The sequence below is a fragment of the Sturnira hondurensis genome, unplaced genomic scaffold (assembly GCF_014824575.4).
Source record: "Sturnira hondurensis isolate 20B ecotype Veracruz unplaced genomic scaffold, ASM1482457v3 Scaffold0011880, whole genome shotgun sequence".
NCBI lineage: Eukaryota > Metazoa > Chordata > Mammalia > Chiroptera > Phyllostomidae > Sturnira > Sturnira hondurensis.
Genome location: NW_028084511.1, coordinates 1,728,775 through 1,754,782, shown reverse-complemented (window position 1 = coordinate 1,754,782; position 26,008 = coordinate 1,728,775). Strand labels below are relative to the sequence as shown.

Here is a 26,008-nt window from a genome sequence, read left to right as displayed (position 1 = left end):
AAAGGGGGAGGCCCTGTCCGCAGCCGCCCCTCCAGCTCCAGCCAGAGCTCCTCACCCCACCATGTGTAACTTAAACTGTCTCTCCCATTGTGGCCATTTTCAGTGTCTTGTGGGATTTCACAAAGCTACCAGGCCCTGTCCACCTCAACGCTATACGGTGAAGACACTGAGGCCCAGAGAGGGTGGAGTCTTGCCCCAGGCCACACAGCTATGCCTAGCAGGACCAGCACTCCAGCCCCTGACTCCCCAGCACCCCCGGCATTTCTCCTGGGTGCTTTCCTCCCAGCTCTGGGGAGGACTCTCCAGCCCCTGGGCAGAGATGTCCCTCACCCGCACGATGATGCGCTCTGAGATCTGGGCGGCCAGTGTGTAGTTCTGATTTTGTGCGTGGGCCTGGAGGGCCACCACCAGCATGAAGTACCTGGGGCACACAGAGGTCTTAGAGGCACCCTGGGATCCTGCCCCACCTGCCTCTGCCCACCCGGATCCCCCACAACCCTTCCCAGGTCAGATGCATAGTGCACCAAACTGCCTGCTCAGTCTTCTCCCGCTGGTTCCCAGGAGCCCCAGAAGTGGGCATGGATGTCCACCCTACAGAGGAGGAACGCGAGCCTCCACTAGGGGGCGGAAATTCCCCAGGGCCCACAGCTCAGCCGCAGAGGAGTTTCTTAACCCAGAAGCCAGGCTTCTGCTCTCCCATCCCTAAGTCGCCTGAGGGTCTGAGCTTCAGGCTCCTCACGTGTAAAACGGGCCAGTCTGTGGGACTCTGTGGCTGGCGTGCCACACAGGGTGGCATCCTCCTGGCCCCCCTCCCCAGAAATGGTGGGACTCCAGCTGTGCCGCCTGCTCACCTCTGGTCAGGGTTGGGTTTGCCCTTCTTGCGCATGTTGTTGGCAGTGGTCTCGCTGAAGTGCAACCGTCCCACAGTCACCTTCGTGACCTGCTCAGGGGGCAGACTGACCCTGCGGGGGCAATGGACAGGCAGGATACTCAGGCGGCAGGCGCTGGGGGCTGTGGCGAGCCAGGCCACAGCCAGCACCCAGATGTGGGAAGTGGACATTATGGGCATCTGCCTAGCCCCCCTCAGCTCCCAAGCCAGCCCCAGGGTCAGCCCTCCCAAATGCCGCCCCAAGGGGCTGGGCACTCACGTGACGGGGTTGAAGGGCCGCTTGCTGCGGTCTGACTGAGACTGCTCGATGTTGATGCACTGGTTCAGGGCCTCCAGCTGGGGGAGGAGCAGAGCCCACGGGCACTCAGGGCCTGGCGGCCCCCTGGCCCCAGCCCCCTGCAGCCTCTCAGCCCAGGCCTGGCCCAGCTGGAGCTCGTGAGGGACGGAGGCACCACCTTCCCCTCAGCAGCACTTCCCCATACACTTGGGTGCCGTCTCCTGCACAGCCGCACACCCAGACCCACACCTGCCCCTACCCCCCACCTTTGTGTGCACGCATGAGCACACACACACTCCGTAGTCACCCTTGTGACCCCCGATACACACCCACACTCCCCCAGCCTGAGTACACGCCCCGAAACGGCCTCCACAAATACCCACCCACACCCACTCCCTCCCAGTACCCCCCTCCCCTGTCCCCTCCACCTCTCCACATGACACTGAAGGAGACATATCCTGCCACACCCCCCGGCTCAAAATCAAGGTCCACTAAGGTTGTGCTGGGGAGGGAGGAGTCATAGGGGCCTCTAAGTCAGGATGGGCCTCAGGGCAGATGTCCCCATGGACTACAGCAGCGTGGACAGTGAAGGTCAAGGAGCAGTCAGCCAGGAGAGGAGGGATGGAATGGGCATTTCGAGTATGTCCCAGGAAAAGGACGCCCCTGAGGGAAGGCAGGGGCTGTGAATGGGCACAGCAGTCTAGGGCGCAGCCAATGGTGGGGCCAGACCCCGAAGGCCTTGGTGGGCTAAGGTCAGAAGTCAGGGCTTTGCCAGGAGGGCACGGGAGGCCGTGGAAGAACAGGGAGTGTCATGCCCACCTGGGTCTTGGGTGGGGCGGAAGCTGCTGTGGACGTTCAGACAAGGGAAGGAGTGGCCTTGTCCGGGGAGAGGGGTCAGCAGGGCCTGGTGCATGGAAGTGAGGGCAAGTGGGCCCCGGATTTACGGCCTGAGTGACCAGGGCCCTGGAGCCCTGCTCCCTGGGGAGGGGCAGTTCGCAGGAAGTTCATTTCAGGATGTGAAGCTGAGGGAGAGGTCAGGAAAGGGGGCCTGGGCGGGGGTGCAGACTTGGAGTCAGCACAGGGAAGGGCACGCGGAGCCCCACGGCTAAGGGGCAGCCCAAGGAGAAAAGACGGAGGCTGGGTGGCAGGGGCACTCAGCCGCGAGGAGTTCCTGCCTGGAGCGCTCCGGGGCCCCGGCCACCCCTCCCTGCCAAGCCCCCAACCTGCCTTCACTCCATGCAGCTTCAGGTAGAAGCAGTCGAGGGGCTTGAGGCCTTCAGGCGTCTTGACGTACTTGGGCTCGCCCAGCATGCCGATGTACACTGTCACCTGGAAGTGGTTCTTCTTCTGACACACGAAGGCGTCATCTCCCACCGAAAAGTTGAAGCCCTTGTCGGCGTCCACACGGTAGGTGAGCATGGGCCTGGGGGGAGGGGAGGGCACACACTGGAGCGCCCCCGGCCGGGCCTATGTGCCAGTTCCCTGACCTGAACTCCTGACCACGGGGCTGCCCCCACTTCTCAGAAATGGAAACTGAGTTGCCAGAGGACTTGGGCTCAGGTCAGCCATCTCCTCAGTCACTATTCTTTCCTCTACATGCCTGGGACTGACCACCCTGCCCTGGGGACGGGGGACATGGGGCAACACACCTGAGGCCCACCAGGTGGGATGCAAGTCCTGAGGAGGGGGCATGATGACCCCTCACCACACTTGGCTCCTTTCCAGAACACTGCCTGAAGCCCACCCCCTCCATGGGTGATGGGGTTAGAGGGGATGGTCTGCAGAGCCTCACTTCGCCTGACAGCTGGTTGCCGTGGAAACGGTGGAACCAGGCGCTGGCTCTGAGCTGGCCCAGCCCCAGCCCATAGGCTCCCCCAAGCCCCCAAACATCCTCATTCTGACTCCTCCGTATGCCCGGATGGGGACGGGGTGCTCTGGGCAGCTGGACTCAGCCTCAGTTTGCCCATCTGTTGCTGGGAGACTGATCCAAGTCTGTACCCCTGTATAGCTTGGCCTGCCCCCCCCCAGGTACCCAGGTCCCCCGGCACAAGCAGTGCTGTCGATGCCCCATGCCTGGTGCCTGCCTAGAGGAAGCTGGGCACGGACAAAGCTTCCAAACTTGTGAGGAGAGGACTCTGGGCCTGGCCAACGTCCACAGGAAGGCCCAGGGCCTATACCACTTCTCCCTCCCGGGACTCCACCCACCTGCCTGCACTGGAGAAACACCCAGGAAGTGCCCGGGCCACACCGGGGGCCTCACCTGCCAGCTGCCTGGCCTTGGGGCCAGGGGTGGCAGGGCTGGCCCAGGAGGTAGGAGTGGTGGGGGGTCCTCACCAGGCCATAGAGGCTGGACCCCCAAAGACCTCTCCCCAACCCTGGTGAGGCCCTGAGGGGCCCTTCAGCCACTGAGGCAGCTGGAATCCCCACCCCCACCCTGAGGGCTTCTCGTTAAGAATCCCACAGAGCCCGGGGTGCCCAACTCCAGGAGGCTGATTTCAGCTGCGAGAGGGCCCCAGTGCAGCCGCCCTGTGTAGGCCTGGTGATGTCCCAGGTGAGCTGAAAAGGACCACACTCTCCCCCTCACCGGCCTTCTGCAGGAGTGAGGGGGGTGGTCCCACAGTGCCCCAGGCGGGGCCAGGAAACCGAAACCAGGTGGGTGTTGAGGAAGGGCTAGGAATGCCAGGCAGCCTCCCACCCAGCCCTCCCCCACCCTCTGGGCCCCCTCCTCCAGGGAGGGGGCTGCTGGAAGGGCCTTGCTAACACTCAGCTTCCTGCTACCTTCCTGGAATGCAGGAGGAGGAGGGCAGGAGGCAACAGGGAAGGAGAAGCCAGAAAACACCTACCCACCCTGACCTGGCCCCCGCTGGCCCCTCCCTGGCAGATGCCACCTTCTTAAGGCGGCCTCGGGCAGGCCCAGGAGTCAGAAACCCTGAGCCCTGGTCCACGCTCTGCCCGGAGCCACTCTGCTCCTCGGTTAAACAGGCCATCCGGCACCCAGTGTGTCCCCAGGCCCTGCTCTAGGACCTTGTCGCCAGGGCTGGGGGGCCCTGAGGGGGGGGTGGCCAGGAGGGTGGGGAGTGGCCCCAGTCACTCACAGCTCCTTGTAGTTTGCGTCATACAGTGTTGCCCACTTGTTCTGCTGATGTGGCTGCCACTTGATGGACTGGTAGTTGGGGTCCAGGTAGGAGCCACTGAGGCTGTCACTGTCCTGCAGGAGACCTGGAGGGAAGGAACACCTATGTGGACCCTGGGCCCCACCCCCCAACCTGGAGAAGGGTCGGCCCCCGGAGGGTCCAGCAGGCCAGCCGTGTACCTGGCGAGGGTGCACCTGGCGGGTGCCAAGGCGGTGTCTGCACCCGGGCGATGCTGAGGGGCAAGGAGCCAGGGCCTGGCGAGAGCGGGCCCTGGGGAGGCCAGGGTGGGGACGGGGCTCGAGGGGGGTGGGGTGGCAGGGCTGTCACAGTCCCAGGCTCCTGTTTGATCATTCCATTCAGCATCTGGGCATTGAGGGTGTTGGGGGGTGATTCGGAGTGCTTCCTCTTCTTAGAGGCGTGTGTGGGGAGCCTGGATGGACAGAGGCGTGCACCATGGGGGGCTGGCTCCCCGCGAGCCACCCTCCCCTGAGCAGTAACCCCCTCCCTGTTTCTGCAGGATGTGCCCAGCCCAAAGAACACCTCCTGCAGGAAGCCCCCAGGCTTTGTGTCCGGAGAGCTCCCCCATCACTGTTTCTGTCACTCATTGACCCGCCAAGCTGTGGAATCCAGGAGGGCAGGAGCCACACCTGACTCATCGGTGTGAGTCCATCAAGGCTGGCAATGGGCCTGGCAGGCGGGGTGCTCACAACCCCTTCCCTGGGCTGTCACTCCCAGCTTGTCCCCTCACAGCGGAGGCTCTTGGGAGAGCTGCCCCCACGGCTAGAAACCAGCCCTGAAGGCCCTGGGCCGCGAAGGCAGACGGAGAGTTCCTTGGGAAAGGGGCTGAAGGTTTGGGGGGCTGCAAAGCACCCCTCCTCCTTCTGGTTGACGAGTCCAGGCAGTGGAATCTTTCCTGGAACCAAATCTTTCATGAAATTTCCACGTGTGCGACATAAAAAGATAATTCTGCGGACCGGAGTCAGACCTGAGAACTTAGGGGTACCCCTAGCACCCCCTCAGAAACCCGAGGACTCCATGAGACAGCTGGGAAGTCACTAATGTTTGATGACAGCGCGGCCCAGGTTCAAATCTTGACTCTGTCCTTCGTAGTTCCATGACCTGGGCAATCATTTCCTCTCTCGGATGGAGGCCCAGTTGACCCACATGGGCAATGGGAACGGCCATGCCACCAAACAGGGCACACACGAGCACTCGGCTGTGGCTGGAAACCCCCAGCCTTGCTGGGCACCTGCAAACATGTGTGCTGACCCTCTGTCCTGGGGTCAGCGCCTTCCGCCCTTCCTGGGTTCGTGCCTGACCCCACCTGCACTCTGTCCTGCCTGCTGCTCCCTGACCGCCCACCTGGCCTTCCCAGCCCGGACCACGGCCCAGTCTTACTCGGCTCCGTGTTGCTGCAGCAGCTGGTGCAGCATATGGGACTGCTGGGTGTGGTGCAGCTCGGTGGGCACCAACCCCTGCCCCATGGCCGCGTAGGGGGGCACTGGGGGCTCTGCCTTCATGTACAGGTCCCGCTGTAGGACAGGGTAGTGAGGCGGGGGCGGTGGGTGCGGCGGGGGGCCTGGCAGGTGGGCTGGAGGCGGGGGCAGGTGTTCCAGGCGGGAGGGCCCCCCGGCATGGCACAGGGTCTCGGGGGTTATGGTGCGCAGGAGGTGGGGGTCTGCGGGAGAGAAAGGGGTGGGCATCAGAGACCTGCCCTGGGCACCAGCTCTCCCCTGGCCTGCCTCTGCAAGGTCTCCCGGTTCCCACCCTTCTGGGGCCAGGCTTGGGGGCTGCCCCCCATCGACCCAATGTGGGAGGAGAGTGGGACAACCTTTTATCCCATTTTTGCCAGCTCCTGGCCCGCTCCTGCTCCCTGGGGGAGGTCCCACAGCCCCAGATTCTCCAAAGCACCTCGTAGGGCTGATCTTTCCCTGGGCCTCAGGAAGGAGCCTACCCAGACCCCCCAGTGAGGTCCTGTGGCAGCATCCTCCCCCTGGCAGCCCCTCACTGAGGCCCCCAGGGGCCAGCCCCCCCGGCCTGAAAGGGGAGGCCCAGCTCCCTTTGTTCCCCAGGAGGCATTCCAGAGATGTTTTAGGTAAGATAAACAGAACTCTTGACCCCTCTCTGTTCTGTGGGGAGACTGCTGCCCGGGATCCTTCTGCTCTTGGCCACCTGGCGGCCGCGGCACCCCTGAGCACCCGGCAAGGTGAGGGGGGCCTGGCAGCTGGTGAGGCCTGTGCCCAGGCCGCGGCCATGGCCTCCCCAGCCATCCACTTACCGCTGAAGGGCGCATCCATGATGGCGCAGGCGGGCAGGCGGGCGGCATCGCCGGCAGAGACACTTGCTCAGAGGCAGGGCCAGGCTCCCCACCCGCCCACGGGGAAACAATAGCCAGCGCCAGGGAGTATTTGACCAGCGATAATCTGGGCCTGTTGGGCAGCCACTGGCCCCCTCCCTCCCTTGCTCCCTCCCTTCCTGATAAGGCCGCCCCAACCACTTGCCCAAACCCCAGAGGGGGAGGGCGGTGCCCACTGGACTCACCATTCACCTGCTGCGGGGAATAGGCCTCGGAGCCCGAGTCTGGGGGAGAGTCGGGCAGCGTGCTGCAGGAGAGGAGGGAGGGGCTGTTGAGACCCTGCCTTCAGCCGGGCAGCTGCTTGGCAGGGCAGGGCCCAGAGCCCCCGAGGCTGGGGGCATCGAAGTCTCCTCACTTCCACCCTTGGGGCCCTTCTCTGTACCCGGTCACCTTGGGGTGCCCAGCAGTTGTTGGGGGCAGCCTTGAGCTTTGGCCCAACATCCCTGCAAACCTGCTGGGCACTTGGGGGCCAGTGACCAGTGCCCTTGATGATGGCGCAGACACGCACAGGCTCTCTCCCCAGGCCAGGGGCCTAGGCCTGCCCCTCCCTTCCTGTGCCCACTGAAGCCCCCGCTTCCTGGAAACCAGGGGTCGAGGGGGCTGGGCGGGTCCACGGGGGCAGGTGTGGACTGGGCCAGGAGCCAGCTCGGCTGGGCCTGGGTTTATTTTTTTCTTGCAGGTTTTGTTTTATCAGTGGTTCAAGCAAAAGAACAAATTGAACCTGAGAGGTCAACACGCCCCGAAGGAACTCAGAACAGGTCCAGTGCGGGGACGGTTGAGCCACACGGGGACCCCCACATCTGGGGAGACAGCCCGCTGCTGTGCCAGCCACCGGGGACACAGCCTGGGGCTGGTCCCAGAGAACTGGTGCTCCCCTAGACAAGCCCGCACCCAGCCCCATGGGCGGTGGGAGGGTGACAGAGAAAGTGTCCCATGACGGGGACTGAACCCATGCTGCTGACCGGGCCTCTCCAGCTCCATGTCCCCCATCTCCCATTTGCTCCCCGCACCTCCTGACAGTGGCCTTGGGCTTCCCTAGTGTGTCTTCCACGCCCTCGGACCATCCCTCCCATCAAATGCTCCAGGTCCTCTGGGCCTCTGCTCCTCCCTCCTGACCCCTTGGGAGGCCCGAGGGGAGCTTCTCACTGATAACTGCCCCCCACCCCCCAGTCAAGCCGCAGGTCCCACCACAGAAGCCTCTGTCTCGTTTACCACACAGAACAGGGCCTGGCCGCGGTGGTGCGGCTAGAGGTCCGGGCCACAGAGTCCCCGTGTGGTGCGGACGAGCCCTCCCCCTCTCTGCGCAGTGACCCGTGTGCCATCAGAACACCCCTCCCTTGGGGGACCCGCAGAGCTTCCCTCTGGGGACAGCGGACGGGCTCACTCAGAGGCGTGGGGTGCAGCAGGGGGCACCCAGCAGGCACTGCTACAGTTAGTTCTCTTCCCCCAGCCTGCCCCTCGGGGTCTGCGGCTTTGGGATGGCCTCTCGACCTCAAGCAGATGTCCGCCTTGCTCACCCCTGACAGCCCCACTCGCCTCCACTGCCCAAGCCCTGTCAGCCAGGAAACAGCTATGCCCCCAACCCCCAGCGCCCCAGCACCCCTGCCCTTTATTTCCACAACACCTGCAGGAGAAGCATTCAGGGCTCCCTTCATAGAGAAGAGGCTGAGGCCCTGACCGAGGTGGTGGTCACAATACCAGGGGCCTGGCTGCAGTGGGGCCATGGATGAAGCCAGGCTGTGTGCACGGTGTCATGCCCCCAGCCCTCAACTGTCCTTCCACTCAGAGACAGGGCCCCTGTCCCCGCTGGGAAACCTGGACATTCCTGCGGGCCCCTGTGCAGAGCCAGTGTGAGCCCTAGAGGAAGGCTGTTGGCGTGGGCTCCTCTAATGTAGGGGGAGGGCCTGGGAGGCTGGCTTGGGTGTGGGGCTAAAACACCAGGTGCCACACCTGCACCCTTGGCCAGCTCCCTGTGACCACAGTAAAGCGTGGCTACATGCACGACTACGTGGATGGAGCTGGCTCGACGAAGGGGGTTTGTGTGCCCATCGACGTGCACAGGTGTGCCAGTGGTCCCGTGCATGGTGACGGCGGAGGCTTCCAGGGCCACCCCGCCCGGTCCACACCCCACACTGCTGTCAGTCAGCCCTCCTCGTTGCCCCTGCCTCGGATCACAGTCGAGAAGCCCCCTGCCCTCCCTACCTCGCCTGCCCTCCGGGCAGCCCGGTCACCACCGCCAGGCCTTGGCCAGCTCGTCCCAGGCCCAGGGTCACTGGCCCCACACCGCACCTGCTGTTGGGCCCTGCGTCTAACCTGCCCACCGAGGTCCCTGCCCTCACTCACCCTGGGGCATAGGGAGCCTTGGGCTCTGCCTTGATGGGGGGCCCAGAGCCCCCCAGGAAGGGCTTAGGAGGGGCACCCATGCCATTGTTGTTGTTGCAGTTGAGTGGGGCGCTGTAGTTCGGGGGTGGGTGGGGGCCGTGGCGCCCCGGGGAGGGTCCACCCCCGGGGGGGCTCAGGTGGTGGACCCCGCTGGAGCTGGGGATCGCTGGCTGCCCGTGGGCGTAGGCGGCGGCGCCGGCTGGAGCAGCGATGTCAGGGAAGCAGCTGTGGAGAAGGGGAAGCTCAGCGCCGGCCAGGCCCCCAGCTCCTCCCTGGGCCCCCACCCAAAGGGCAGGCAGCGAGGCATAGGGGTCGGTTGCTGGGAAAGGACCAGTAGCTGCTTTCAGAGCTGGGGCCCTCACATCTCCCAGGTGACAGGTGGAGTTGGGGCCTGGGGGTGGGGCGAGGCTGTCCTGGGGCCACTCACAGGTCGGAGGCATCCTCCTTGCTGATGTACTCCTCCAGGATGCTGGTGTCGATGTTGGAGGGCTCCAGGGCACCGTTGATGTCGTGGCCTGCAGGAGAGGGACAGGTGTGAGCCAGGGCAGGGGAGAGTCGCAGTTCCTGGTGGCACCGTGGCCCCTGGGCCACCCCTCCAGCTGTCTCCAGGCAAGGCCTCCCAAAACAGTGCCCTGGGCTCCTCCCCATCTGCATCTCCATCCATCGTCCACCACCTGACACTCCCCCACAAGAAGGCATTGACTTCCCCCGCCCATAGGGCCACCTGGAGATTTGGGAGGGGAGGGGACCAGAGCGCAGATTTGGGACAGACAAGCCACTTCTTGCCCTCCATACCCCATTCTAGCTTCCTCACATGAGCAAGCCTCTTCCTCTCATCTGTGAAATGGGTGAGCGTCCCCCTGTCTTGTGGGGCACTGTGAGGAGCATATGAGGCGCTTTACTGGGTCGAATGCCCAGTGGATGCCCACCACCCTCAATGACTCTGACCTGCCCTGTTCAGTAGTCAGTCCCAGATGGCCCAGCTGGTGAGCACCAGGGGCACAAGGCCTGGGTGGGTTGGACAACGCATCCTGGGTGGGGAGGCCATGGGCTGGGGGAGCCTCCTGCACCCCAGGTCCCAGGCGGAGAGGGCGTGGGGCCCAGGCCCAGGCGTGCCCAGCCCGTTCACTCTCACTGCATGTGGTCGTAACAGGGCTGGGCGTCCTGCAGAGGTGAGAAGCCCCAAGAGGTAAGGGCTTGCCCTGGCTTCAGAGCACAGAAATGATGGTGGCCTGGGCTCTGCTCCTCCGCCCACCCTCTCCTGGGCCCTCTTCATTGGCCCCAGCCCCACGGAAGGGAGGGACTCACAGAAAAGGCGGCCCAGTGCTCTTGGGCATCAGCAGGGAGGCGGCAGGGAGGCGCTGGCCTTTCCCCTCCCAGGGTCACCTTGCGGGGGGAGCTGCAGGGCGGGGTGATAAGGGGGCTGACGTGGGAGATGCGTCAACCCCGATAACGGAGGACGGCCCCACCCACACTGCTGACCTGGACCAGCCAGCCCCACTGAGGCAGAAGGCACCCTCCCCCAGGCCCCTGGGGTCTGAGTCTGGGGTCTGCCCCTCCCCTGGCGAGCTCTGGGAAGAGCTCAGACAGGTCCAGGAACAAATCCTGGCTCACCTACTACCCGCTGCGTGGCACTGGGCAGGTCACTACCCTCTCTGAGCCTCAGTCTTCTCGTGAGTAAATGGGGATATAAACAAGGAATAATTTGCAGGCTCATTTTGAGTACGAAGCAAGTGAAGGTGTGTAAGGTGCCTGGCACAGAGTGGGCGCTCAGCAAACGGAGTGGCTGACCTCACTGCCCAGCCCTCAGAGCCCTGGGGTCCCCAGGAGCCCCCCGCCCAGGCCCCTCCCTGGCTCTGGCCGGCATCTCAAGAATGCTGAGCCCCGCTTAGGTGATTAATGAGGGCTAAGCCCTCCTAGGAGTCACGCGCTGCCTGGGACAGGCCCTCCTGCAGCCCCCGCCCCTGGCTCACCCAGCCAGGAACAAGAGACACCCACTAAGCACGGCCAATGGCCATCCAGGGCCCCATGTGGCCTGGGCAAGGGGAACTTCTCAAGCCAGGTCTAGACAGTCTGCATGCTGAGGCCCTAAAACTCCTGTCTACCTCCTGACCCCCATCCCTGTTGACCACAGGTCCCATTTACTGAGCACCTACTATGTGCCAGGCACTTTTGGAGCCAAGTACATAAATAATCACAGGACCTCATTAGATGCGAGGGATCCCACAGGCTCCTCATGTGCTATGTGACAATGACAATGGGGACTAGGATGGTGACAGTGACATCTCTTTCTGAACTGCCAGGCCCACTTTATGTGCTTTATGGGTTTACCTCCCAATGGCCCCTGGAGACTTGTTGTTACGAGCATCACCCCCTGGTTCTTGGAGGTCAAGTCTTTTGCCCGAGTCAACTCAGCAAGGAAAAGTCAAACCCAGGGGCAGGGGCCTGACTACAAGGGGGAAGATGAGGCCACAGAGACCTCCAGGCCATGCTGGGCCGGCCCAGGGGCTGGGGGCTCCTGAGGAAGGACCGACGCAGGAGATGGGGGGAGGGGTGCTGGAGGAGTGGCCCAACCGGCTGCTGAAGCTGCAGGTTTTAGAGACTGAACTTGGAATCCACAGTGAATGATGGGGTGACGGAGTCATGGTGCTGCTATTTATAACAGGCCAGGGCCCTCTTTCCCTCCTCCTCCCCTGGCCAGGAGTGTTCCTAATCACCCCTAATCCTCCTGCCCACCTCCCCCAGGACAGGGGGGCCTCAGGCGGAGGCATCCTGGGAGACCCTAACGAGAACCAGATGTGGTTGGGGGGAGGACAGACCCTCCCGTGCCAGGGGCCGGGTGACTGAGGCGGGAGGAGGGAGCCACTGGGGCAGGATGGGGGTGGGCTAAGGGGTGGGTGAGGAGTTGGAGGTTTGGGGTGGGCCTCCTGAAGGACACTGACCCAGTACCTCCTCCTTCTCTGGGAGCCCTTGAGGCCATCCTACAGGGCTCAGCCACCAGGCAAAGGCCCCCAGCCTGCCCTGGGAGCCACACTACAGATTTCTAACCAAACATTCCAGGAGGATGGGGTGGGGGTCTGGGCTTGTGGGAGCCCAGGGATTCCTGAGGCTGGGGCAGAGCCCCCAGGAACCCAGGAGGAAGGCAGGGCCCCTGGGCATACTCTTGGGGGCCCCCTTCCCCCACGGCTCCCAAGAGGGCCCTGGAACATCCTTGCGCCAACAACAGGTACCTGTCAGCAGGAAACGCACCTCCTGCTGATGTTCCAGACCTCCCTGGGAGGTGGGGGGCAGCCCGAGGCCCCGCACCAGCACGTGGTACCACCAGGTCACAGACCAGCGTCCCTGCCCTCCCCCTCCCCAGACCCTTCCACGGCTCCCAGTGGCTTGGGATGACTGAGCCCTCCGGGGCCCCAGGCCTGGCGAGGTCAGCCCCCTGCCTGCCCCCTCAGCCTCCTCTCCTGCCCCAGTCCTCCTTCCTGTAACTCTCCACAATCCAGCCCCTGCCTCATTCAGTCCCGGGACAAACATCCCCACCCCGCCCCGCCCTGCCCGGAACATCAGGACCTTTCCAGGGCCCTGCCGCACAGAGCTCATTCCTAGGTGTTCCTTAGGTTTCGGCTTAACTGTAAGTTCCTCCAAGAGGCCGTCTCTGACTGTCCTGTTACCCTGAGTGGTGGCCTCCTGCCCGCTTCCTCAGCAGGCTCTCTGCCCTCCTGCCCGGCACGGAGCTCACAGGCGGGTGGAGAGCCTGACCACTGCCCCCCGCTCCCACTCCCTGAGTGGTCGTTCTGTGCCTGACGCCACCACACGTGCTTTATAGGACTCGTACTTAACTCGCAGAACAACCCGGTGGGGTAAGCGGTGTTCTCGTCCTCCATTTTACACATGAGGAGGCGGGCTCAGAGGGTCAACGCCTGGCCATGGCTGGCAGATGTGGGAGCTGGGCGGAGCCCTGCCCTGCCCTGTCTCTCTGCGACCTCAGCACCCGAGACTGCGGAAGGCACTCAGTAAACGCTCCTGGACTGAATGAGCGGAGTGGCAAGCGGGGCACCAGAACCGGGCCTGCTTGGGTCCGGGGACCTCTCCCGGGCCGTGCTATGGCCCAGGGCCACCCACGGAGGAGGCCCCTCCAGGCACTGTCCCTGCCCCGCTGAGCTGTGCACCCCAGCTGCCTCTCATTAATGAGGTGCTTTATTACCTGCCTTTAACAGGATCCAGGCATTGCCCCTTCCCATCGGATTGGGGCTGCGGGAAGCAAGACCCTCCCCTCCTCTCTCTTCCTTCCTTTAAGGCCACTCAGCTGGGCAGAAGGGAACCGAGGGGACATGAGCCAGGTGCAGGATGAGGGCGGGTGGGGGCCCAGGTGGTCATCCACCCTGGACCCTCCTTTTCCCCCTCCTCGTGCTCATGCTCACTCCCTCCCCACCAGCTGTGGCCACTGGCTGAGTCTCGGCCATTGTCCTGGGGGACGGGGGAGGGTGGGGGCCCGGCACAGTGGGTGGCTTGTGCCCTGCCCACACCCTCCCCCCTGCCCGTCAATGGGGCACTTGTCAATTCATGCACCAAACATGGCGGAAATCCCGTCAACCACGTGGCTGCAGGCAGGGCAGGCCAGGGCCTGAGAATGCTGACCTGGCCTGGCTGATTCAAACCTGGGGCTGGCAGGGCACAAGGCCCACACCTGTCCCCGTGCTACACTGAGTGTCTACCCCAGGTATTGGAATCTGACGGGCATCCTGGCTCCAAGCAGTGGGAGGGGCACAGGGTGGCAGTGGTCAGGGAATGGCCCACCTTGGCACCCCCACCATGCCCTGAGGGACCCCTGGGGTCAGAGAGGCCTGGCTGCGAATGCAGTAGCACCACCTCCACCCTCCATCGCTGTGTGACCCTCAGCAACTGAGCTGCTCTCCCCGGGCCTGGCTTCCTGGTCCGTCAGTGGAGCAGGGGTGCCCGCACTTCGGTGAGATGGTGGGAGAGCGCCTCACACCCAGGGGGCCGTTCTTCAGTCTGCGGGAACTACTCCGGTCTCATCTCCCCTGGGACCCCATCCCCTCTCCTGCCCAGCTGCCCCCCTGCCCCCACACCTCTCCACCTCACTGTGGGGGCCCGAAGGGGCCTCGCACCTGCTCCCGATCCCCTCGGAGGCATGACCCCGCTGTTATTCCAGCCTCCAGGCCTCGGCTCCAGCCATCCCCCGGGATCAGCCTTCGGTGACTGCCCACCCCAGCGGTCCCTCCTCAATCACCCCGTCACAGGGGCCCCCTGCTGCGGCTCCCAGCATCAACTGAGCTCATCAACAAGCCCGACTAGTTCACACGGGACAGGGCACAGGGGTCTCTCACCTCCTTTGGCTTGGACCTTCCAGCTCCAGTAACAGGGTCTGCGATTAAATGGTAACTGCTAGCTGCCCCTGCTTCAGGCTTCCACTCGTGCCCAGTCTTCTCACTTAAAATGCCTCAGTGTCAGACCCTGGGCTTTGTAAGCCTCCCCTTGCATCTCTGCCACGAACCCCGTTAGCCAAGGGCTGAATGACGAGGACGTGGCTCTTGAGCCTTGGCCATCGGGTGCTTAAATCTGAGCCATAGGCGTCTTTCCTCCCTTTCAACTTTTTGCTAAAAATGCAGAAGACGCCCGTGTTCTGCCTGCACAGACCCGCCTCCTCCTGGGGGCCTGGAACCTCTGGCTGCCTTTGGGTCACAGCTCTGTCCTCCAGTCCCCAGGCGGCCGCCACCCTGCCGTCCGGTCTACGCAAGGCTGAATGCACCGGTGCTCCCACGCCAGGTCCAACAGAACTGAGCCCAGCAGCTGCGACCTGTTCTCGGGGACCCACCCTGGCCCCCAGGGACATGTGCTGTGGCCTAGGGATCCCCGGCCCTGACTCCACAGGGACAGGGTAGGTAGGCCGGGGGAAGGCCCCTCCCGCAGGTGGAGTAGAGACCCCACAGCACGGGGCAGGGGCAAGTCTCCTCTGGGGTCACCCATGCCCATCTGTGTCCACACGCCAGCACGGCCCACACGCACGTGTACCCACAGGGGGTACTCCGAGCACGTATCCACTGACACGCACATGACTGTAAACACACACACACACACAGTGGCACACCCCTGCCACACTGGCACACACACGCACACATACTTGCATGTCCCATGTGTGCTCATTCATTCCACTATTTCTTGAGCAGCTACTGTGTGTCAGGGGCAATGCTAATGTATGAGGAACACAAAGCAGGGAGAGGGGATGTGGGTGTCCGGAGAACAGGGAGAAATTGCAGCTCCACGTAGGATGGTCAGGGCAGGCCTCCCTGAGCAAAGATATATAAAGGAAGTGGGCCACTCGGCTATCTGGGAAGAGCATTCCAGGGGGTGGGGAGCCAGTGCAAAGGCCCTGAGGCACGAGCGTGCTTGTCCATGTCCATACCTCAGCACACATCACAGACACGGACACTCGCGCGCACAAATGCTCACTGACCCAAAGGCGAGCCCCGGCCAATGCAACTCCATCAGCTCTAGGTGGAGCCAGCTCTCACCGAGCAAACTCAGTGTCAAGACCCCTGAGTGCCCTGACAAAGGTAGCCCCCTCCAAGCTCAAAGGGCAGGGGGTGGGGATCCCCTCCCCACACTCCAGGCCCCAGAAGGGAGAACCTTGGAGGGAGAAAGGAGCACAGAGGACTGAAAGATGAAGAGGGGGGTAAAGGTGGCCCCTGGCGGGGCATGAAGATGAGAGGTGTGGTTCTGCACCACAGCGGCCGGAGGGACCCAGGTCAGGCGGAGGGAGGACTTCCCCACTGGGTGCAGCCTGCAGGCACGGGGAGGACAGGACGCCCTGGAGCCCCTGGCCACAGCCCAGACCAGTGAGGGCTCTGGACCTAACCACCCTGACCCAGGCTTTACCCTTCCTTCCCTTCCCACCCCAGGCCTCGGCACTCTCAGGGTCTCACTGCTTCTATCACACAACCTTGACCACCTCAGTGAAGGTTCTGAGGCCCAGGGGTTAAGGGCTGGATGGAAATCACCGAGCACAGCCATTGGTAGTGACAAGACCCTCAGCACCCAGGGCAGAGAGGCCCCCTTCCTGCCTCACTGCAGGCTGGCACCCCGCTGGGAGTGGCTGAAGGTCAGGAGGCCCGGGACCCTGGCCCAGCTCTGCCGTGGCCACCCTGAGTGAGCCTGACTCATTGCCTTCCTCTCCTGCCTCAGCACCCCGCTTTGTAAATGGGGGGACACTACCTACCCCCTCCACCGAGCTCCAGGGCTCCTGAGAGATGTCACTGGCCAAAGCCACTGGCCGAGCGCAGCACGTAGAGACAAAGGACAGGCGAGCCTCTCCCCCCGCCTCCCCTCCCTCTCCCCCTGCCCCCCTGCCCACCACCACATTCCAAACCTCCCAGGGGCAGGGTCCGGAGGGCTTAGCTGGAGGCACCAGGAGCATCTGGACCGAGCAGGGCCAGACCTGCCAGGGGCTCAGCAAGGCTGTTTCCACTCATCATTGGAGTAAGAAGCCCAGAGAGAGTGACGGGCTTTCCCAAGGCACACAGTGCCAGCCACAGGCCCCAGCCCAAGCCTGGGGACCCCAATCTACCCTGTGGATTGATAAGTCCTCAAATGGAGGACATGCACCTGCCCTGAGCCTGCCCTGTGGGCTCACACTCGCCATCCCGCGGGGCTGTGTGCTGTGGTACTGTGTAGAGCACTGCCCTGGGCCCCCAGGCCCCTGTTTCCCTAACCCCCCAGACAGCCAGAGAGGTAGGCACTGTGACCGCGCCTGTATTCCCACTTCACAGAGGAGACGATGGAGCACAAAGAGGTGTGGCAGGGGGCCCGGGGAGGGAGCGGGTGAGCAGCGGAGCTGGGAGCGGACCCCGCAGCACGCCAGTGAGGGCGTCCTGCTGCTGCCCTGCCCCCCCCCCAACCCAGGGGCTACCTGCACCCATGGCAGCAGGGGCTGGAGACGCTGAGGTGGGAGAGGAGGCCTCCCCCACACACTCAGGCTGGGAGGGAAACTGAGGCCCAGAGGAGAAAGTAGTGAGGAGGAAGAAGGTGGAAAGGAATGGCAGGCGGCCCGGGTGGGGCGGGGCCACCCCGTTAATGATTCAGTTAATGATTTCTGCTCCCCGTTCTTATCAGGAGGGCAAAGTCCAAGGGCAGCAGCCAATCAGGGGCCCCACTGGGCTGTTACCCAGCAGCCTCTGCTGCCAGGGCCCCCCAAGTCCTGTAAGTCCTTGGGAGTGGGGGCCAGTCCTCAGGATGAGGCCGTTTGGCCCAGAGTGGCCTGTCTTCCTCCCAAAGACCCTGCTTGGCCCTGCCTAAGACCCAAAGGGGCCTCTGCCCAAGCCCCCAGACTCAGGAGAGGCCCAGAAACCAGCAGGTGGAGAACAGCCCGCTCCTCTCCCACCTGGACTGACCCCAGGCCCCCTGGGGAGCCAGCTTCATGGGGTGCCGCTGACCACCCTCTGTCCCCACAGCCACTGTTGCCTCCATTGACCCAGAGAACATTTCCTGCCCCCGCCCACCCCATTAGTGCTGAGTGTTGGGGACAAGAGGATGAGTCAGCCGCCCTCTGCCATTTCTCTCCCAGCTGGACCCAGGTCCTGGGGAGGCGGGGCTGGGACAGGAGTCCTCCCAGGGACCCTGGGTAGACCCTGGGTCAGACAGACCGGTTGGCAGGGGGCACAGGGCCGGCCATCACACACCTAAGCTCAGCCTCAGACTCCTGTCCACACAGGGTCTCCTCCTCCAGTCATCAGGGGAACTCCCCTCAAGGCCTCCTCCTGCCCTCAGGAGGCAGAGACACTGGTCCCCTTAGGAAAGCCACCCTCCCTCCCCCAAGGCCCTGGTGGCAAGGGAGAGAGCAGGATGCCAGGTGTCATCTCTGGCTAACGCCGGCTAACTACCTTCTCTCGGAGCCCCAGTCTTGGCCCTTGGGGAAAGGGGGGCAAGGTGCCCCCCATCTCAAAGATGGGTGAAGGGTAGATTTCCCACCAGGAGCCTGGTGCTCTGGGGAACAGTGGGGGGCCCAGGCCCTTGTGTCCACTGTATCTATCTCATCAAGAGGCCAAAGACAATGGAGTCTGTCTTTGTTTGATGGCTGAAAAGAATCCCACAGGAAGTCCCATCTCTGGGCCAACCCACCTGCCTGTCCCAGGAGGGGACACCAGGCCAAAGAAGAGAATTAACCAGCCCGAGCCGGCCATCAGGTCTGGAAGGAGTGGAAACCCAGCCTCCCACCTCCAGCCCTGGTGGGCTCTGGAGGCTGCAGGGGGGACCCCAAACCTCTTAGCACCCTCTCCAGTACCTGCTGGAAGTACCGTTCCCTCAGTCTCTAAGGTTCCTCCACACCCGCCCGCTTTCTGGGGCTTCTGGCTGCTCACTCAAGGCCCACGTGCCCAGGACTCAGGGCCCAGCACCGTGACCCTCTCATGGCCCTTCCCAGGGCTGAGACGGGGCTCATCAGAGCTGAAGGCATCATCGGGACCCTCTGTGCCACTCCCTGAGCAGAGAAGGGGCCCAGGGAGGACGAGAGCTCTGCACAGGGTCACCGGCCCTCGGTGGCCGAGCCTTCACCAGAACGTCTGAGGCCCTGTTGGGGTCCTCTTCTCGGCTTCGTCCCTGTCCCCAACCAGGCTGAGAGTTTGAGGCCCCAGCTGGTCAAAGCGATGAGTACATCTGCGGCCGCAGCCCTGTTACCTGCCAGGAGCCAGTGCATCCTACCGAGGGTCCTCTCTCCACAGGCCCTGTGCCCGCTCAGCTGGGCGACCGTAGCCTCCCTCCAGGGGATTAGCAGGGACGTCACGGGGGCCTGGCTGTACCAGCCTCCCACCTGAGGCCCAGAGCGCCTTAGCCCTCAGCCCGCCACCCTGGGGTGGGCACAGCTTGGCCCACCCACACAGGCAGGACCAGGACATACATCTGGTGTGCCTACGGAGTGGGCCACGTCAGACGAGGGGCCTCAATGCTCCCCAGAGCAGAAAGCACAGCCCCTGCCTCCTATGCCCACTGTCCAGAGGGAGCGACCAAGGCCAAGCAGGGAGCAGATGAGAAGTCGGTGTCCTCGGCCTCAAGCTCGAGAACACACACTGTCCGCACACACTCAGCAACACATCCACCTGCACGAAAAGCGCAGCCTCCCACCCCCTGGCACTTCCGCAGTGCACTCGTGAGCACACTCAGACCCCGCCACTCCCAAGAGCTCCCTAACGCCCACACTGGCTCACACACCACTGCCCACCCCATTCCCTGCCAGGCCGTCCCCTCCCACACGGCCCCGAGACCCCTGCCCCCAGCGCCCACCCCACCTTCCCCCATCTCAGGCTCCGGGAACACTTCTCCAGCCCCTGGCTCCCTGTGGGCCCTCGTCAGTGGGCAGCCGCACACCACCCCCTGCTCCCCACAGACATTCTTGAGCCTCCTCTTATCTCTCTGGAGGAGCAGCACGGCCTCCCCTCCAGGTCGGCCGCATGGCTGAGCCGTGGCGTCAGCCCCCACCCCCCACCCTCGGCCAAGAGGGAAAGTTTGGCTCAGGAGACAGGGAGCCCAGGCCAGCTGGGCCCATCCCTCTGCCGGGGCCCAGGGTTCCGGGGAGGAGGCATGGGGTTACGCGCAGGAAGTGAGGGGGCCTGGACCGCAGGTCATCAGGGTACTAGCAGACTCAGGGCACCCCCAAAAGCCAGGACTAGTCAGTCTTCTCCTCCCACCTCACCATGGCTCCCCGACCCCCTTAAGGCCCCTTGAAGACTCTTAAAGGGTGAATAGTGCCTTGGGAATGAGAACACTTGGGACTGATAGGGGCTGCCTGGGACTCTCAAATAGCCCACCATGCCCACTGAATCTGGCTCAGACCTGGTTTCTTGGGGTCCGGGTCTGTTGGAATGCCCAGAATTCCAGCATGGGGAGGCCTGAGGCTTGGGGAGGCCCTCCCCTGGGCTGCTCAGCAAGCAGGAGCAGACAGAGGCACCCACCCCCAAGTCACAGGGAGAAACTGAGGCACAGAGGGGCCTTCTTCTCTCTGTCCTGGGACCCAGGATATGGGCATTGGGCTTGAAACTGGGCCCTGACTCCAGGTCCTATGGTCCGATTGTCCCAGCCCAGTGCCCCAAAGGCCGCCCCCAGCCTCCCAGGAGCAGGTTCACCCCAATGGAAGTTTCTGGATCACTGAATTCTGGGTTCTGAATGCACCGAGGGGCAGGATGTGGGCTTAAGGACTGGGGAGAGGGGAAGGCAGAGGCTGGGCTCCCCAGTTTGGAGGAGAGGGGCACAAACGGAGCCAGAGGGTCTGGCGAGATGCGCTGCCACCGAGGGCCTGAGCAGCAGCGCAGGTTGGGGCGCCTTGGCCTGCGCCTCTGCCTCCCCCTCCCACACTGTCCCATCCCTCTTGAGCCCAGCACCTGGAGAGGAGGACAACGGCCCTGGAGGAGGGGCAGTGGCCACTCTGGAAAGGAAAGGGGAGTGGGTCAGATGTGGGAGACCCCCGAAACCGCTGTGTGTGTGAGGAAGGGAGCAGGAGTGGAAGAAAATACTGTAAAGGTGCGTGCAGACCCCAGACCTGGGGAGGGTCCTCCCCAAGGTGAGGGACTGAGGTGGCTCCTGGGGTGGGGATGGGGGTGGGAGTGGGCGAGCACGGCCAGAGGAGGCAAAGCTCCAGGGACAGGTATGAGCCCCAGAGCCCTGAGGAGCCTCGGGGGGGGGGGGCGGGCAGATGCCCTTCACAGGTTTGAGAGGGTCTCCGTTTGGGTGCGGGTGGGATGCCATCTTCAAGGAGGTTCCTGCCCAAGGAGGGCTTTCCTGGGTGGTGGCTGGAGGTGGAGGGATCCAGCCCACTGAGGGGAGGGAGAGCTGCTTCAAGGGGAGCTGCAGCCTTGGGGGAGGGGGCATCCTTGCAGAAGGTGGGATAACAGTCTTGAGCGGGGTCCCAGTCTCAAGGAAGCCCAATGGGAAGTTCCTGGCTCCCATGTCAGGTTGGGGCAGGGGGAGGGTGCAAACCAGAAAGGCACACCAGGGGCCTGGGTCTCTAGGCTGCGATCCCTGCCTCTGTGGGGACCACTGGGAGCGGGGTGCCAGCCTGAGACAGAGAAGATTCCAGCAATAGTGCTGGGGGTTGGGCCCTGAATAGGATTCCAGAGAACCGCAGTAGAGGGTCCCTAGACTCTGGAAGTGGGAAATGTGCTGGGTGTGGGAGGTGTCAGAATTTAGGGGAGTGAGTTTGTGTGTGTGGAGGGGGGGTGAGGGGTCCTGGTCCTGGAAGGTGTGAAGGAGGACTGAGTATGGAAGGGGACGCAGCTTCAAAGAAGTTGTGTGTCAGGGGGACAGGGAGCTGGGAGCCCAACTTTAAAGGAGGTGGGCAGTGACCTGCGGGAGGCTCCCAGCCCTGGGAACCACCACGACGCGCCGGCTAGTGCCAGCCTGAAGGAGGCGTCCCGGGCGTCCCTAGCGTGGTGAAAGCACAGTTGGGCGTCCCAGTCCCCGCGGGGGGCATAGGTGGCTCCCCGGAGCGAGAGGTTGACCGCCCCTGCCGGCTCGCAGTTACTCACCTTCAAAGAAGCGCTGCAGCGCCTCCGTCTCGTCCACCACCTCCATGTCCGGCTTGCCCGGCGCCCACTCTGTCCCGGCCCCGCTACAGCCCGGCCCGGGGGCGCGGCATCGCCGGCGCGGCCCGCGCGACAGTCCCGGCTCGGCTCGGCTCCCGCTGCCGTCCAGCCTGCCGGCTGCCTCGCTGGCCCCCAGCGCCGCCCTCGCCCGGCCCCTGTCCGTCCCACGCGCCCCGCCCGCAGCGCTCTGCGCCCCCTGCCGGCCAACTAGCGCCGCAGCCCCACGGCAGGCGGGACGCGCGGCTCGGCGGGCGGCGGGGGCCAGGGGTCCTTCCCGGGTTGGGGGTCGCCGGACGACCTGGCCCCTTGCGGGAAGTGAAAGGCGTGTAGGTTAGGCCCGGGTCGCTGGGGCTGGGGTCAGCGGCAACGCCCTGCCGCGCAGTCCTCGCCCTCTCCTTGGGCAGGATTCTGAATCTGACCTTTTCAGAGCCCAACTTCAGAGACATGGTCCATTTCCTCTCCTTGCCCACTCCCATCTCAGCAGTAACAATAATAACCAGCATTTAGCGAATATTTGTCACGTGCTGGTCCACGCAGCAGTTTGCAGGGGTTACCTCATTTAGTCCTCAGGGTACCCTACCAAGGAGACACTGTTCCCTGCATTTTAGAGATGGGGAAACTGAGGCCCAATGACAGTGTGTCCTGTGTGAGGAAGTGCTGTTGGGTATAATTTTCTGTGGTGATGGAAATGTTCCCTGTGTTGTCCACATGTGGCTACTGAGCCCTTGAAATGGGCCTATTGGAATGACCAGGGAACCACCGTTTCCATATTACTTGAATGGGTTTAGATTTAAATAGTTGTGTGTGGCTATGGTGTCTGACAGCACAGGTCTAACAGTTTTGAGGTGATCAGAGTCAAAGCCAGCATTCTCAGCCAGATGCTGGCTGGCTGGCCTGGGAAGCTGCCCTCTCGGGCACAGCTTCCCTGGGTGGTAGGGTGAGCCCTGGAGGTTTTGCTCCCCGCTGAGTCACCCCCTCACCCCTCTGCCTCCATCCTTGGAGCGCCTCCTCCCCTCTGTCCTGCCCAGCTGCACAGCCCCCACACCTCACTGATCCCTCTAATCCTTCCAAAATCACTTTTTAAAAAAACGTAAATCACATCCTGTCGTTACTTTGCTGAAACCTGTGGTCTCGCTCTGCGCTCAATGGAAACCACAGGTTTTAGCAAAGGAACCACATGCAAACCTTTGTCCTGGATCCCAAGGCCTTGTATGATCTGCGTCTGTCTGGCCCGCTGACCTCAGCTGCTGCTTCTTTCCACTGCTCACCAAGTCGCAGCCACCAAGCACGCTAGGTGCCCACACTTCAACATGCTGGGCACATGCTGGTCCATCTGTCTCTCATGCTTGTCCCCACATAGCTGGTTCCTTCTCAGCGGTCCAGTCTAAGCTCACGTGTCACCTCTCTGACACCCTCCCTAAAGCCTACCTAGGCCTTTTCCCCCCTAAAAGAGTTTCATTTAGTGCTTGTCATTGTCCCTCTTCCTCTAGAAAGGAAGCCCTATGAGGGTAAGAAATTTTTCTGGCTTGGTCATTGCTGTAGCTTCAGCACCAAGCACACTACCTGGCACATAATAGGTGCTCAATAAATACGTGCGGAATGAATAAACAACGGCGTTTTCTTTAAAAAAAAAGATTTTATTTTTAGAGAGAAGGGAAGGGAGGATGAAAGAGAGGGAGAGAAATATCAATCGATTGCCCCTTTGTAGGCACCCAGAAATCGAACTGGCGACCTTTCACTTTGGCGGTTGACATCCAATCAACGGAGCCACCCCAGCAGGGCAAGGACAATGGCATTTCAAACTGTGAAGTCCTCTACCTCTGAAATGCTGGAAGTAGGGACTTCTGGAATCCCAAAGCCAGTGAATCGTGTCACTACAGAATGGCTCGACTCACAGCCTCTCGGGATCCCCAGGAGAGGGACCCTCGGGACCTCCAAGTCCAAGAGGGAAAAACCCACCCCACCCACCGCCGTTCCTCACGCAACAAGCGGGGTGGGGGGTGTGGACCCGCAAGCAGATCAGATGGAGCTCCCAGCTCTGCCAGCCAGTAGCCCCCCTGGGGAGGAGAGTGGGGACAAGCTGGGCTGCCCAGTGGGGCTGGGGTGACGACCTGCGAAGCTGCTCCCACCCCGGCCTCCTTCCCCCTCCTCAGTGGCCAGCCATGGGGGAGGGGTGGCCGGTGCCTGAGCCCCAGATGTGGCCCAGGCAGCAGGCCCGTGGGGGCCCTCTGAGGAGGGTCAATGCCATGACAGTTCTGGGGCTGGGGGAGGGGGTGCCTGGGCTGGCGGGTGCCTCACAATGAGGTTTTGTGCCCCAGGGGCCTCGAGCTGTTGCCCTTAGATATATAGAATGGGATGCTGCTGGAGGCCCCAGCTGTGTGCGCGCCCCCCCTTGGGGCCAGGGCTGAGAGGGGGGAGAGGGCCGCACTGAGGCGCCTATTCTTTTCCAGCTGATACACCCCAGAGGTTTTTCTCCCTCCGCAGCCTCCCTTAAGACAATAGTTATTCTCTGCTTTGCCTCTCCCCCACCAGGGTCAGGCTTGCCTGTGGACAAAGTAGACACCCACCTACACCACGTGATTCTTAAAAATGAATTTATTTTAGGAGTTGCCCGGGACCAACGCGAAAACCAGCTTCTTTAGAAGCCTCCCCAGCTCACAGGTCTTCAGGTCCTGTCCCACGTGGAGCCAGACTGCCCATCACTTGAGGACTGTCCCCATGAGCTAAGCCTTGCCTTTTCCTTGGGGGGCGGGGAAGGTACGCATGCCCATATTTTATCCCCAGCACCCCGACTCCTCAGACTGCACTATTAAGTCTCTGGGTAGCTTGAAGTTAGAGGGGGCAGGAGGGAGCCCCCCGGTAATCTCGCGGGGCCTGGCCTGGTTAGGGGTTCAGGCCCTGCCATCTCCCCTGACTCCAGAAGGAGGCCGAGCAACTGTCCCCAGGGACTTTCATCCCTGGACTAGGGGAAAGCGGGGGCTGAAGTGGCCTAGACTCTCGGCCCAGCCAAGAGTTAAGGCTGCCATTCTCCAATTCACCCCGCTGGGGCAGAGCCTGGGGGTGCGGGGCAGTGGTTAGGGCTGGTGAGGGAACCCCAGGGAGCCTTGCATCCCCAGGACCTTGAGGGACCCACCCATGGAGAGGAGCTCCCATGTGCACCCCCTCCCCACCCACCCAGCCACAATGAGCGGAGACCAAGGACTCAGCCCAGGCCCAGCAGACGCGGCTGTCCCCTTGAGGCTGGCTACCCCTTTCTCCAAGGCCTGCCCTCTGGTCCTTAGAAGCCTCACCTGTGGATCAGCCCATTATTCTCGCCTCCCAGTGTAGGCCAAGTGCAGCTTTCTATGCCTCTAGGTCAGTTCCCAGTGTCCAGTGCTGGCCTGTAAGTAGCAGCAGGGCCAGGAGGAGGCAGCAGGACAGAAGGTACCTCTGGGGGAAGGAAGGTAGGACCTTAAGGGTTAATGATTAACTGGCTGGAGAGAAGCCCAGGAGAGGGTGGGGCTCAGTTGACTGGCCAGGCCTCCCTAGTGAGGGACTCCTGGCCTCCCATGGGCCCCCACAGCCCTGGCACCCACCCATTTTACTGAGGAAGCCTAAAGGGTGGTGTCTGTGAACCCAGGGAGACACTGAGGCCCAGGGCACAGCCACTCTTGGCTAGAGCGAGGGCGCCCCTGGGTCTGGCAGCCCTCAATCTCTCCCCCCCGCCTTCCTCCCGGCTGAGATGGAGGCACCACCCAAGCATCCCGAGTGGGCCCTGGGAGGCAGCGTGCGCTCCGGCCTCCCCCAGACGTGCTCTCCTGAGAGTCCCTTCTCAGGAGGGACCCGTATGCTGGCTGCGGGACCTCGGGCACATCGCAGACCCTCTGGGCCACCAGTTGCTTCTGTCTCTGCTCCAGTAATTGCCCTGTCCTACCAGACTGCAGGTGGGAAGGACCTCTGAAAACCACTAGGTGAGGGTGAAGGCCAGATCCCTAGTTTGGGGGGGTCTGGATTCTGATTCTAGATCGGTCAATACCACCTGAGTGACCTTCAGCAGGTCTCCACCCTAATCCAGCGTGAGTTTCCTCTTCCGTCCAGAGAGGTCTTGAGTGAAGGCAGGCACTATTCTATGGCCCTCCCCAACCCTTCGCCAAGTAGGGTCACTCCAGACCCACGGCTGGGAGGTGGGAGGTGGGCAGTGCAGGGCAACGGGGAAGGCCAGGGTTAGGACAAAGCTTGGCCGGGTCAGTGCCTGGGCCAAACTGCCCATCAGGGTGGGACTGGCCGGAGGAACAGCTCCACCTGGTGTGCGGAGAGGGCAGGCCCGGCCGTGGGCCTGGCAGGAGGCCCAGGTCCCTACCCACCCAGCCTGAAGCTGCTCTTCGGGTCTTACTGTCCTGGAGCCAGTTG

The 26,008-nt window shown here is 63.0% G+C and overlaps 1 protein-coding gene across 10 annotated transcripts in view; it reads right to left on the bottom strand.

Moving 5' to 3' along the window:
- The window catches only part of MYRF (myelin regulatory factor), a 32,889-nt gene extending 11,169 nt beyond the window's left edge, over positions 1-21,720 (bottom strand). For 8 of the 10 annotated variants that reach the window (XM_037060556.1, XM_037060560.1, XM_037060557.1 and 5 more), the window contains exons 1-11: positions 21,563-21,720; positions 9,466-9,553; positions 9,000-9,263; positions 6,842-6,903; positions 5,699-5,978; positions 4,480-4,730; positions 4,262-4,385; positions 2,394-2,589; positions 1,149-1,225; positions 852-962; positions 331-421 (exon numbers count right to left, since the gene is read on the bottom strand). In XM_037060556.1, coding sequence (XP_036916451.1) covers positions 331-421; positions 852-962; positions 1,149-1,225; positions 2,394-2,589; positions 4,262-4,385; positions 4,480-4,730; positions 5,699-5,978; positions 6,842-6,903; positions 9,000-9,263; positions 9,466-9,553; positions 21,563-21,608 — 1,590 coding nt within the window. In that variant the 5' untranslated portion in view covers positions 21,609-21,720. Of the gene's footprint in view, positions 1-330; positions 422-851; positions 963-1,148; positions 1,226-2,393; positions 2,590-4,261; positions 4,386-4,479; positions 4,731-5,698; positions 5,979-6,578; positions 6,682-6,841; positions 6,904-8,999; positions 9,264-9,465; positions 9,554-21,562 lie in introns of those variants that run through there. The other 2 variants (XM_037060565.1, XM_037060566.1) reach the window with 2 other exon arrangements.
- Between the last annotated feature and the right edge of the window lie 4,288 nt (positions 21,721-26,008).